Below are 13,904 nucleotides of genomic sequence, written 5' to 3'. Positions count from 1 at the left end.
ACATAAAAACATGTCATAATGCTAATAGCACATACAACAACTATACACCACAATAACATAACTAACACCCAATACAGATAACATAACAACATATCATAATGCGAACAGCACAACGAATTAGACCTGAAGCCGATTCTACAAATGTCTTCTAAATCCCAACAGTATTCTGCAAAAACGTATGTTTCTATGTCAGTGGTGCTCAAACTTTTTCATGTCAAGGACCCCCAAAATGATATGTATTTGGCCGCCGACCCCATCTCAAAATGTTTTGTTCCAGGGACCCCCCAGAAGCAAAGAATAGAGTTAAAAATGTTCACTTTAAACAATATATATTCAAAGATTTGCACACAATTTTTCAAAAATAGCAGATCTACAAGCTCGTAGCGCGGCACTCGGTGCCGCGCTATGAGCTTGTATATCTGCTATTTTTGAATAGCCGTGTGTGTAAAATAATGCTTTTTAGCTCAAATGAAAAGGTGACACAGATGCGTTCCAGGTCTTAATGGGTTAACCAACCATACACCACACAACATAACTAACAGTCAATACGGGTGACTGTGCTGTGTCTTAGTTTGCACATTTTTCTCAGCAAAATGTAGACTACTTACATTTGAGATATCCATTATTTCAATCAATTACCACTTCTGAACCTCCGTAGTAGGCCTGCTTTCCAATAGCTTCTGCAGCGTTCAATAATATCAAATGCTTGTATGCTTAATATTGATACTCACTGTGTAGGTAGGGTATCATTCAACATGAATGTTTAGTTCTACAATCTATGTTGGATCTCTTCTCTCTCCAGCGGCCCAGAAGGTTTGTCACCTGCAGGGCATAAACGTGGTGGATTTCACCCGGGCCATCCTCACCCCTCGCATCAAAGTGGGCCGAGAGGTGGTGCAGAAGGCTCAGACCAAGCAGCAGGTACTGTACAGTTGGTCTCACAGTTACAGTTTTAAAACAGTTTTAAAATACTAACCAATATTGAAATTGGGTTGCATAAGGATAACATAAGGATAATCTTTCTCTTAAGGATTCTCTTCTCTATCATCTTAAACATGCACACACACACACTGTCTGGCGCACACAGAATGACGCACAACGTGAATTGTGCGTAACCACAGAGTTGTACAAGTCGGAACTCTCTGGAGTGGGGACTACCTTGTTTTAAAAAGGCTAATTATTCTAATTGCAGATTTCAATCAGGGCTACACAGGGTTTGTAACAAATTAGCACTTTTACATTAATGTACCCGGAAGAGTTGAGAATATTATAACTTTTACTCGTACCTAAAAACTATATAGCTATAGTGAAACACGACACAGAGCGTACATACAGTATGCTAGTACCATAGGAACATAATGGTTTTGTTGGTCACACGTTTCTAGCTAGGTGTATTGGTATGACCCCTCCGACCTCTCCCCCCAATCTCTCCCTTCAGGCTGATTCGGCCGTGGAGGCTCTGGCCAAGGCCATGTATGAGCGACTGTTCCGTTGGATTCTGCTGAGGGTGAACAAGACCCTCGACAAGAGCAAGAAGCAGTCCTCCTGCTTCCTGGGCATCCTGGATATCGCCGGCTTTGAGATCTTCGAGGTGAGGCCTTAAAAACCTGATGCTTTCAGAAAGTCACCGTCATATTATGTCATAATGCCACGCCATTATTTACAATTGATTGCATTTACAATTGATTGATTGATTGAATACTTTATTAACTCCTACTGCCAGATTTATTTCTGGCTGCGTGCACCCACTGCCAGCCATTTTTCAATTTTCTTTTTCAAGTACCGGTAGTCACAGAATATTTATCTCCAGTATGATCGATCCCCTGATGGTTGCTAATCACTGAGGGTTTCACTGTGTGGTTTCACAAATGTCAACGAGGTCGTCACGACCTCGTTGACATTAATTGTCTGCCTTTGAAAATAACATGTCTGGGCCAAAAATACATTGTAAAAAAAAAAAGTACACAGGAGCCGAGATACAGCCTTTTTAAGTAATAAGTTAACCAAGAAGTGAATGGAGCAGCAAATCTTCGGATCAAGATATCTTGGGTTCTAAATGTTTTTCTCCCCCCCAAAAAAAGTCGTCATAAGTCGTTCTTTCTTGGCAGCCAGTGCGTTATGACGATGTCTCGTCATAAGTCGTTCTTGGCAGTGAGAGAGGTAACAGTTTACAGATTGTGCAGAGGTACGGTTTACAATGATTGGTAAAAGGATAACACAAAAGGCCCCAGGGGCTTGTTTCCATTGTGGTCCCGAGTCGTGAGTTTCCATTGTAGTCCCGAGCCATCAGACTAACCCAAAAGCATATCGTCAGTGTCCAGCCGGGACCAGCTAACTCCATTTTCATTTTTTATTTTTTTTTCATAAATCAACGCTATTGAACCCCCTCTACATCTGTGTACATTTTTTTTTAATAATAACATATGAAAAGTATTAAAAAGCGCCTCTGACGAAAACTCCTAACTCCATTGGACCCTCAAACTGTCCGTCAAAAACAAACAACTCCCCCCTCCTCTCAGGCTCTCGAGAAGCTCTGCTCTGTATGAGGCAGACAGGGAGAAGATTTTTCAATGCTTTTGGGAGAACATAAACTGGGAAGAGAAGAGAATGTATGTGCAAGGTTTGATAGATGTCACCCCAGTAAAGAGGAGAAGGGTGTCTTCACAAAGGTCATCTGCTCGTGTTTTCTTTTTAAATGTTAATGGACAGAGAATGAGTGTGTGCAGGAGTTTGTTTCAAACATCTCCAAGAGCTCAAGGAGATCATGCCAAAAGACTTTCACAGCTTTTATGACAATCTAAAGCACTAAGAAACACCCACCACACACACGCAACACACAACACACAACACACAACAGTGTGATAATAAAATGTTGATGATAGGTAAATTCAACTGTGGTTGTTATTGTTAGTGCAGTAGGCTACAGATTTGACAGATTCTATTTTTCATGAATGTATTTTGTATTTATTTGCCATTTATTTATTGTTGGTGTGCCATGATCGCTTTTGTTAAATACATGATTGAGTATTGAGGCAGAATTGTTTGTTGCACTCAACTGTAGAAGAACAACAGTGGTAACAGTTAGATCCATGGTTGTTTACAATGCATGTTAAAATAAAAGTTGTTTAAGTACAGAATTCAGCTTGATCTATAGTATATGAGGATGGCGCTCACCATATATAGCTGATCTCCAAGCTCACAATGTGTTGTGATGTGTTGTGAGCTTTGATCCATTGCCAGCTGTTCTTAACTCCACTTGCACTGGATTTGGGTAAAGTGGTGATAATATAATGACACATGCAAGTATCTGATAATATATAAAGTCACAATACCAAGTTTGATGAGGCAGTATTGCTTTGTTTAAAAAATATAAGGTTTTCTTCATTTTCTGAAAAATTTATATTTTGTTTTTCATTTCCTGAACAATTACCATTTTGGATTTAGCTGGTTCCGGCCGAACAGCAGAGATATTATAATCGTGTCCCGAATCTGGCAAGGCGTTGTTATGCAATTGTATGTCACATTTGTTCTCTTATTTCCATTGTATTAGATGTTCTAATGAATACATTTTGTATCAGTCGCTCACCCACATCACATGTTGTTTGGTTTGTGCTCTCCAATAGCACCATGATCGATAACTGCAGTAACAGCTGCAACTAATAACAACACAGCTACATACATACCCTACATGACAAGCATCAAGAAGCAGTGCATTTTCCACGTCCCAGATTTTGGCTTCACTTGTATCCATCGACCCTGCTAAGCTATTTATCCAGTGACCCTGGAAAGATTAAGCTATTTAGTCCACTTGAAATGCTTTTGATATGATCAGGGATTTGCTGGGGGATGTTGGAGGATGCCCAATGTGCCGCCGCTTTTAATAATATCCCTCCTCTCTGGTCGTTTTTTTTTTTCATCCTTTTGGGAAATGTAGACTCTCTGAAATGATTGATGTTTATAACCACATTTAACCCTGGTGTCCCTATTTTGGGCACATTTTCTACATTTTTCTACATATGTAAAACATTGTTGTGAGCTTGTAGAGCGTCTATTTTCACTAATTGTCATACGAAGAAGTATACAGGACTGTGCTTAAGAAAATGCCCCCGACCCTTCTTTTTGTTTAACAACTGGAACCCTGGATACAGTGGTGTAAAGTAACTAAGTACTAAGTACTGTACTGCCCTGCCATGCCAAAGTGCAGTAACTACATTTTTGGACACACCAACTTTGTGTATCCCAAAGGTCAAATTAGCCTTTGTGATTTTGGGGGATAAACAATTAACTCAAGAACAGATGTACAATTAGTGTAATATCACTTATATGCCAATATCTCATTAACTGACCAGTTGAATCACTTTTAAACAAAATTTTCAGAGATGTTTTATTTCCGTAGTTACTGCACTTTGCCTTGGCAGGGCAGTGTACTTACTGTAAGTACAATTTTGAGGTACTTTTACTTTACTGGAGTATTACTTTGACTTCTACTCCACTACATCTCAGAGTCAAATATTGTACTTTTTACTCCACTACAATTATTTGACAGCTTTATAGTTACTAGTTTCTTTGCAGATTTAGATTATTATCACAAAACATACATTAACCTCTTCAGCCCTTTAAATATTTTAGCCATTTGAAAATAGCCGATCTACAAGCTCACAATGTGTCGCGATGCGACGCATTGTGAGCTTGTAGATCTGCTAGTTTCAAAAGTTTGTATACATTTTAAACTTGTGAAATGTGACCTTCTGCACAATGAGTACTTTTACTTTTGTTACTTTAAGTAGTTTTTGATGCCCATTTTGCTTGTAACAACAATATTTCTACATTGCAGTATCGATACTTTCACTTAAAGCAAAGCATGTTCCACAAACATGTTCCATCACTGCCCTGAATTATAATGACGCACCGTTTCTCCTCCGTGCAGGACAACTCGTTTGAGCAGCTGTGCATCAACTACACCAACGAGCGCCTGCAGCAGCTGTTCAACCACACCATGTTCATCCTGGAACAGGAGGAGTACAAGAGGGAGGGCATCGAGTGGAACTTCATCGACTTTGGCCTCGACCTGGAGCCCTGCATCGAACTCATCGAGAGCAAGGTTAGTACTGTATAGTTCACTCAATCTATGAACAAACAACAAACGCTAAATGTGAAACAATCATTTTAGTTAACTGAAATAAACAGGAGGCTTTACAAAAAAAAGAAAAAAACTGACTGAAATGGAATTGTGTGTTTACAAAACTAGTCTTGAGTAGCCAACCAACGATTCCACAATCTCCGAATGTCAGGAACTACACCTCACGAAATCCGACACAGGAAGCTGGCATCTGTTCGTCTTGTCTGTTCACGAAAATATATTTTAAAATATCGTTACACTTAATTTCTAGAATTTCCATTTCTAATAAGCAGCAAGCTATATATGCTTTGATTATTTTTGGTGGATGTGATGTGAGGTGGTGTCACATCCGCTTTCATATTCAGAGCTTCCATGCTAACCGGAAGCATTTGAAAATTGTGGGAGGCAACAGTCTGACCATGCGAGACTATTACAAAATGTACTAAAACAAACTAAAAGAAAATGTCCTTAGTTTTTGTCTTTATCAATTTATTTAATATGTAGTAGTATTACAGTAGTATTTTGGGGGCATATGAAATCTTCCATCTGGCACAATAATCGTATATATTTTTTTAATTCGAAATTTTAATTAGCGGTTAAGCTCCTTGAGATGCAGCATCTCGTTTGCAAGGGCGTCCTCTGCCCATGGAATTGAATAGGCTCTATAAACAGCAGCCATATTGTAAAGAAATTGGGCCTCTTCTTTACTTCGTTGTGTTACCACCAGTGATACTAATGAAGGCTATGTTCCATTTAGTGTAGCACAGTGGTTTTCAAACGTTTTAATTTCAAGGAGTTCCATAACTCTGAGAGTGTACAAATGGAACCACATGGACATTTAGTTCCATTTGTACACTCTTAGAGTTACACACCCGTAAGGGGCCATTTGGAACCCCCTCAAAGAACCATGAGGGTCCCTGGACCACTTTTTTGAGACCCACTGTCTATATTCCAGTGTTTCCAGTGAGACAACATGCACAATATCAGCACGTGAATCCGTTTGAACAGAATGGAACAGAGCCTTCATCTTACTACTATATAATTGACAAAAGCTCCGAAAGTTCGTCCGGGATTCGCAAGCACAGGATCACTCCACATGCCTCCAAGACCCGCCACAGACTGTTGATCAGAGCTATGGCTATGTCTTAGGCTCCTTACCCCACCTCGATCAGTGATCAGACTCTCGGCTTGATTGATTCTCTGATTTGCCTATCAGACCCTCAGCCTGATCTGGCAGGTTGCCATAGCAACCAGATACAGGAAGTCTGACCTCTTTATCACATGACGGAGGTTGGGAGGTTGGGAGGATGTGACTAGAGGTTAGGGACATCTAGTTAGTATAATTGGTAACACATGTGAAGGAAGTAAGGAAGATAGGCCCAATTTCTTTCCAATATGGCTGCTGTGCACAGAGCCTATTGGAATTGAAATAACATATATCATCATTGTGTTTTGTTTTTTTTCTCATTACAATTGACCCTTTTGCTCTCTCTTACAGAAAGACCCTCCCGGCATCTTGGCCCTGCTGGATGAGGAGTGCTGGTTCCCCAAGGCCACTGACCAGTCCTTTGTGGAGAAGCTGGTGAACACTCACACTGGCCACCTCAAGTTCAACAAACACAAGCAGCTCAAGCTCATATTCGCTGTGCTGCACTACGCCGGCGCGGTGAGGAACAACACCACACCATATAGAGAGAAATAAGAAACCATGTCTATGAAAACAAGCCCAAAAGAAGTGACTATACTGTGTGTATATATAGGCTACATGAGCACTTTTAAACCTATATACATTGGATATTTGAAAATAGCCGATCTACAAGCTCACATCGCGACGTGATGTGAGCTTGTAGATCTGCTATTTTCAAAACAAATCTTGAAAACGTGAAAAAAAAACACATCCCTGCTACAACATATTTTCAGAAAGTGTCTAGAAAGTGTTGACTAGACTCAATCTCTTCTTAGACCAGCGTGCTTTGCAAGCTGGTAAAAATCAAAAATTCCTCAAAAATAGCAGATGTACAAGCTCGCAGCGCGGCGCGAAGTGACGCGCTGTGAGCTTGTACATCTGCTATTTTTGAATAGCCAACGTATACAACATGGATAAAAGGGTGAAAATGTATTAACACCTTTTTGCTGGGGACCCCCTGGAACCCCCTCAAGGACCATTGGTGGTCCCTGGACCACTGGTTGAGAATCACTGACGTTATCGTATAGCTGCTGAGTGAGTCTCCTTTGTTCCCCAAGGTGGACTACAACGCAGCCGACTGGCTGACCAAGAACATGGACCCTCTGAACGACAACGTGACAGCTCTGCTCAACAACTCCTCCAGCACCTTCATCCAGGACCTGTGGAAGGATGGTCAGTCTACATACTGTACTGCAGTGGTTCTCAGACTTTTTCATGCCAAGGACCCCCGAAATTATATGTATTTGGCCGCGGACCCCCATCGCAAATATGTTGTTCCAGGGACCCCCCCAGAAGCAAAGATTTGAGGTTACAAATGTTCGCTTCAAAAAATATATATTCAAAGATGTGCACAAATTGTCCATGATTTTTCAAAAATAGCAGATCTACAAGCTCATAGCGCGGCACTCGGTGCCGCGCTATGAGCTTGTAGATCTGCTATTTTTGAATAGCCAAAGTATAAGGTTAAAATAGTTTTGATGCTATATTGACACATTTTGCTGGGGACCCCCCTGGAACCCCCTCAAGGACCCCGGACCCCATTTTGAGAACCAATGCTGTACTGTACAGCATCCCTGCATGCACACTCACAAGACTCCTTAACCACTTAAAACCCTATATAATTCATTGTCTGGGGTCCCGCAGGGGTCTCTACTTTATTTGTTTCCCTCTCTACTCTGAAAGCTCTGTCCTGCATGAACTAACGCAATGCTTCATTTTGCAGATAGTTATAATAAGTCCACAGCAAAGTACTCAGTGTGTTCTGTTAAAGGAGAATTCCGCACAACGTTTTTCTTAGACCTTTTATATGATATTATCCTAGGACGAGTGTTACAGTAGAAAAAAATCCGAGCCTATGGGACTTGCGCTAGATCGCGTATTTTAATAGCTTTTTTTCTTTGCTCTTTTTTGGTGAGATCTAACGTTCTTATGGACAGAAAACACTCCACAGTGTTTATGTTGGACGGTCTCGCAAGACGAGATTTCACCCGCGACGTCATCCACGTCACTTTGTAAATACTACGGCGGCCCATTTGGGACAAAAACATTGTGGAGTGTTTTCTGTCCATAAGAACTCAACGCTGAGGATATTACTGTGCACACGCTGACAGTTGCATCCATGTGTTTCCAGTGGACCATGTGGTGGGGCTGGACACCTTAACCAAGATGAAGGAGAGCTCCACCAGGTCCAAGAAGGGCATGTTCCGCACGGTGGGCCAGCTCTACAAGGAGTCCCTGGGCAAGCTGATGACCACCCTGCACAACACCCAGCCCAACTTTGTCCGGTGCATCATCCCCAACCACGAGAAGAGGGTGAGAGTCCGATGTGTAGAAAGATTCAAATCATGGCACTGTCCGCTAGAGCATTGGTTCTCAACCTTTTCAGGTCGTGACCCCCCAAATTAATCATATTTGAACTCGGGACCCTCCACCCTGATTAGCACTTGGAATTGTAGGAGTTGAGGCATTCAATTTAGTTTGACTCGGTTCCACAGATAAATATTGTGAAAATAGCCGAACTAGATAGATTGGTTGTTTTCAACATTTTTGCCTCTTTGTTAGGTAATATTTGAAGTGTAGTTTGTTGGTTACTTTTGACGTAGTAATGGTCTTATTATTAGTTATACCTACGTCATGAGATGTTTTCAAGTAGAAAGACATGGTCTTGAACTTGATTCTCAGTGGGACCCGAATGGAGCCAGCAGGAGGACCCACGATGCTTCAAACACATCATTTCTCTCTACTCACTTCCTTTGTTCTGACCCACCGGTGGAGAGCTGTCGATCTAGAGAGAGCAGAGTTTTAGTTTCTGTGCATTCAGTTCACGTTGTTGGGTTATATATCATACACCTATATCCATGCTCTTGCTGCTTACAGGCAGGCAAGATGGACGCCTACCTGGTCCTGGACCAGCTCAGATGTAACGGCGTGCTGGAGGGCATCCGAATCTGCAGACAGGGTTTCCCCAACCGCATCGTCTTCCAGGAGTTCAGACAGAGGTCAGGCAGCTGTGTGTGTGCGCGCGTGTGTGTGTGCGTGCGTGTGAAGCATAATTAATCATTAGTGCAGCGGTTTTGCGTGCCGAAAAGGATAGATCTGCAAGCTAACAACGCATCTTGATGCGACGCTTTACTAGCTTGTAAATCTGTTCTTTTTGGCAAGCGACCCCTTGGCGTGATGGACTATAATTTCAGCTTGACTGTGCGTGTGTTTAGAGATCAAACAGCTTCTTGTCATTGTCCCGGGTGCAGGTACGAGATCCTGGCCGCCAGCGCCATCCCCAAGGGCTTCATGGATGGCAAGCAGGCCTGCTCTCTCATGGTGAGTTGGATGTGTTTGGAAGCAGCTCCACAGCTCTGTGATGTAAAATAACTAAGTACATGTGCTCAAGCACTGAAGTACAATTTTGAGGTATTGTTACTTTGCTGGAGTATTTCCAATTCTCAATACTTTAGACTCCACTACATCTCAAAGGAAAATATTGTTCTTTTACTCCACGATAATTATTTGAAAACGTTAGTTACTAGTTACTTTGTAGATTTTGATTATTATTACAAAACCATTTCAGACCTATATACTTTGGCAATTTAAAAATAGCCGATCTTCAAGCTCAGTGCTTGTAGATCTGCTATTTTCAAAGGATTCTTATACATTGTATTACAAATTGTGAAATGGGACCTTCTGCATAATGAGTACTTTTAACTTTTGGTACTTTAAGTACATTTTGATGCCAGTACTTTTGTACTTTTACTCAAGTAAGTTTTGAATACCGAACTTACCAAACTGATACCAAAATTATACTTTTACTTAAAAGTAAACAAATTGAGTACTTCTTCCATCACTGCCGGCCATCACACCCTGTCCTCTGTGCGTCCTGAACGCCCCTCAGCTGGTCAAACAGATGCCAAGCACATTCACGGGACGCTGTCCAGCCGATTTATTGTCCCTTTATTATACCATTTCGTTTTAGCTGTTTATTCATGTTTACAGGAACAGTGCACATTGACTGTCATTGTCATCACTGCAAACGTGCCAGTGTTTGCTAAATGGCTCATTTTCCACCGTCCTCTGTCCCTGGGCCCGATATGTAATTAGTCATTACAAACAGAAACCACAAGCAATCAAAAGCCGATGAAAGCAAAGTATACAAAAATGAGAACAGAGGTTAAGGAACGCAGTTACACACAATACACAGGAAACATTTGCAGACAAGGCACAGGCAAGTAATGAGACAATGAGGCTTAGAGAGAGAGACAAGATGACATCCTCGCAAACACTGCTGCCAACCCTGCCAACCTGGCAACCTGACAGGTGAGGACACACACAGACCAAGCAGTCTGGGGTTAATGTTACACTTGAGCCAGGTTTAACCCATTAAGACCTGAGGCCGATTCTACGAATGTCTTCAAAATCCTAACAGTTTTCTGAAAAACGTAAGTTGCTATGTCAGTGGTTCTCAAACTTTTTCATGTCAAGGACCCTAAAAATTACATGTATTTTCCCCCATCTCAAAATATGTTGTTCCAAAATATTGTTTCAACGAATATATGTATTCAAAGATTTGCACAAAAGATCTTTCAAAAATAGCAGAGAATACCAGTAATCAAATACCAGTAATCAAAAATAAATAAAACACTGCACACAAGCCTTATAGGGAAATAGATAAATTACATTTCAACATTCACCCAGCAGATGGCTGCTCAGATGGCTATGATGAGCACACGGGGAGAGCAGTTAAGGATTTTTAAGTGTCTTGCCGAGGGTCGAGCCGGCGACCTTCCTATTCCCAGACCAGACGGCCTCTCTACCTACTCAGAGCATATTGATATATATATATATATATTTATATACTGTAGAGTTTTGTGGACCACAATGGAAAAAAAGCCTTTGGGCCCCTATTCTAGTCCATACTGGCTAAACCCATTTGGGGATTTAGCATTGCGCAAGGGGCGTTCCTGTGCAAAAGTTGCTATTTTGGGACACCTGCCTTACCCGCAAAACACCTGCACTACCCGTTACATTATGCATAGGTGTGGTTTGGGCGTTACAATAATAATACTTTGTGTTGCTTTCCCAAACGTGTGTGGCCAAAATAGCAATTTTGGGGATAATGCAACAGCACGCCCACGGCCACACCTCCATGCGCAAATAGTGGAGTCATGAATAGCGGGTATAGCGGCCGCAAAATAGCGTATAGGGACAGTGCCAGCTCCCTTATCCCCATTTCACGGGTAATGGGCAGAAATTCACGGCTAGTGGGCAGCGGGTACGGGTTTAGCAGTGCCAAAAATGGGGCCTTCGTGTTGTATCCTTTTGATAGGTACTGTATATACAAATACAGTATACAGCATGTCCATTTATATGCATTTTTGTCAACAAAAACGTGAATCAAACTCCTCTCCTCTCCTCTCCTCTCCTCTCCTCTCCTCTCCTCTCCTCTCCTCTCCTCTCCTCTCCTCTCCTCTCCTCTCCTCTCCCAGATGAAGCATCTGGAGTTGGATCCTAACCTGTACCGCATAGGTCAGAGTAAGATGTTCTTCAGGACGGGGGTTCTGGCCCAGCTGGAGGAGGAGAGAGACCTGAAGCTAACCGTGGTTATCATCGCCTTCCAGGCCCAGAGCAGGGGCTTCCTGGGCCGCAAGTAAGACGCTCACACACACATACACACACACGCATGTACACATGCATTCATGCATGCACACTGTCCCATTCCCGGTGAATAATAGAGACGAGGGTTCCTTGTTACAGCACATACCCAACATGACATCCACTTTGATTTCGTACAGTCGCTCGAAAGCAGTGGTGGAAAAAGTACTCAAATTTTTTACTTACCGGTACTTTCTTTTTTTAGTATTGATACTAAGAGTATCAATACTGCAATGTAGAAAGTAAAAGTCCGGAATTCGAAATTTACTTGCAGAACATTTCAGATGCAGAATGTCCCATTTCACAAGTTTTCAATTGTATAAACATCTTTTGAAAATAGCAGCAGATCTACAAGCTCACAACGCATTGCAATGCGACTCGTTGTAAAGCGAATCTATGGGAAAATGAACCCAGAACAGGAAACGGCTATGCTAGGCTGCTGAATAGCCAAGACACAAATAGCAAGACATGCCATCTTTAGACCACTGCTCGAAAGCATACACCACCAATAGCCTATGTGTGATGGTTCCTCTATGTGTGTGTGTGTGTGTGTGTGTGGTCAGGGCGTTCAGCAAGCGCCAGCAGCAGCTGACCGCCATGAAGGTTCTACAGAGGAACTGTGCCTGCTACCTGGTACTGAAGAACTGGCAGTGGTGGAGGCTCTTCACCAAGGTACACACACACACACACACACACGCACACACACACACACACACACACACGCGCACACACACACACACACACACACACACACACGCACACACACACACACAGGCACGCACGCACACACACACACAGGCACTCTGACCGATAACACTTTTCATGATTAACAACGGGTGAGCCTTCACTCTGATTGGCTGTGCCATGCGTCCGTCATCCAGGTGAAGCCACTGCTGCAGGTGACCAGACAGGATGAGGAAATGGGTCAGAAGGACGAGGAGCTGAAGACAGCCAAGGAGGAGGCCACCAAAGCAGCCACTCAGCTGCAGGAGGTCTCCCAGAAACACGCACAGGTGAAACCAATGCCTAATTTGTGCTCTGTCATACGATGGTGTCAGGAACTAATGTACAAGTTGCGTGATGCGTTGTTAGGTTTTAGATCAGTTTTTTGGCTTTTTGGCGAGCGACTAGATCAGGGGTGGGCAACTTTGGTGATGGAGAGGGTATATTTATATACCCTCTTATATATTTTATATACCCTATTTATATACCCTACACTATATTTCCACATTGCATAATATACTGTCGGGCAGAAACCTCTTATCTCCATATTTTAACTTTTTTCGTAAATTAATGCCGTACTTCGCCATTCTATGGCACACAAAAATAGGTGATCTACAAGCTCAAAACGCGTTGCACTGCGACGCGTTTTGAGCTTGTAGATCAACTATTTTTGTTATTTTTTAATTGGAATCCAGATTTTTTTGGGCTATTTTTTTATTGGAATCCTGGAAAGTAACATTTTAATTCATTTTCAAATGCATTTAGTTATACTTTTTTAGTTAACTTTATGAACTTAAATACAAATACATTGGACATAAAAAAGACAATAGAATTTTAATACTAGTCATTAAGCTACTAATATAGACTGAAGTAATTAAAGCGGGTCATGTTTAGAATTGTAAACAGCTGAAATCAATAATATATCAGTATTCCGATATGCACCTGTGGGCCGCATTAAGTGAAGGTGAGGGCCGCATGTGGCCCCCGGGCCGCCAGTTGCCCATGTATGGACTAGATTGTTGGTTCTCAAAGTGGGGTCCGGGGACCCCCAGGGGTCCCTCTCTCTGTCTCTCTCTGTCTCTCTCTGTGTCTCTCTCTCTGTCTCTCTCTGTCTCTCTCTGTCTCTCTCTGTGTCTCTCTCTCTGTCTCTCTCTGTCTCTCTCTGTCTCTCTCTGTCTCTCTCTCTCTGTACAGCTGTGTGAGGAGCGGACTCAGCTGGAGTCTCGTCTC

The 13,904-nt window shown here is 42.2% G+C and overlaps 1 protein-coding gene across 3 annotated transcripts in view; it reads left to right on the top strand.

The window, feature by feature from the left end:
• Nucleotides 1–13,904, top strand: part of LOC308099034 (uncharacterized protein) — a 56,716-nt gene that overhangs the window by 14,006 nt on the left and 28,806 nt on the right. For all 3 annotated transcript variants that reach the window (XM_080447572.1, XM_080447571.1, XM_080447573.1), the window contains exons 13-24: nucleotides 803–921; nucleotides 1,439–1,591; nucleotides 4,928–5,101; nucleotides 6,618–6,785; nucleotides 7,364–7,478; nucleotides 8,437–8,618; nucleotides 9,183–9,304; nucleotides 9,557–9,626; nucleotides 11,786–11,946; nucleotides 12,515–12,623; nucleotides 12,833–12,964; nucleotides 13,869–13,904. The exon at nucleotides 13,869–13,904 is cut by the window's right edge and continues 171 nt beyond it. In XM_080447572.1, the coding sequence (XP_080303698.1) occupies nucleotides 803–921; nucleotides 1,439–1,591; nucleotides 4,928–5,101; nucleotides 6,618–6,785; nucleotides 7,364–7,478; nucleotides 8,437–8,618; nucleotides 9,183–9,304; nucleotides 9,557–9,626; nucleotides 11,786–11,946; nucleotides 12,515–12,623; nucleotides 12,833–12,964; nucleotides 13,869–13,904 (1,541 nt within the window). The remainder of the gene's footprint in view (nucleotides 1–802; nucleotides 922–1,438; nucleotides 1,592–4,927; nucleotides 5,102–6,617; nucleotides 6,786–7,363; nucleotides 7,479–8,436; nucleotides 8,619–9,182; nucleotides 9,305–9,556; nucleotides 9,627–11,785; nucleotides 11,947–12,514; nucleotides 12,624–12,832; nucleotides 12,965–13,868) is intronic.

Source organism: Gymnoscopelus braueri, assembly GCF_963280865.1.
Source record: "Gymnoscopelus braueri genome assembly, chromosome: 13".
Taxonomy (NCBI): Eukaryota; Metazoa; Chordata; class Actinopteri; order Myctophiformes; family Myctophidae; genus Gymnoscopelus; species Gymnoscopelus braueri.
Note: the sequence above shows the minus strand (reverse complement) of the source record. Positions and strands in the feature narration are given on the sequence as shown.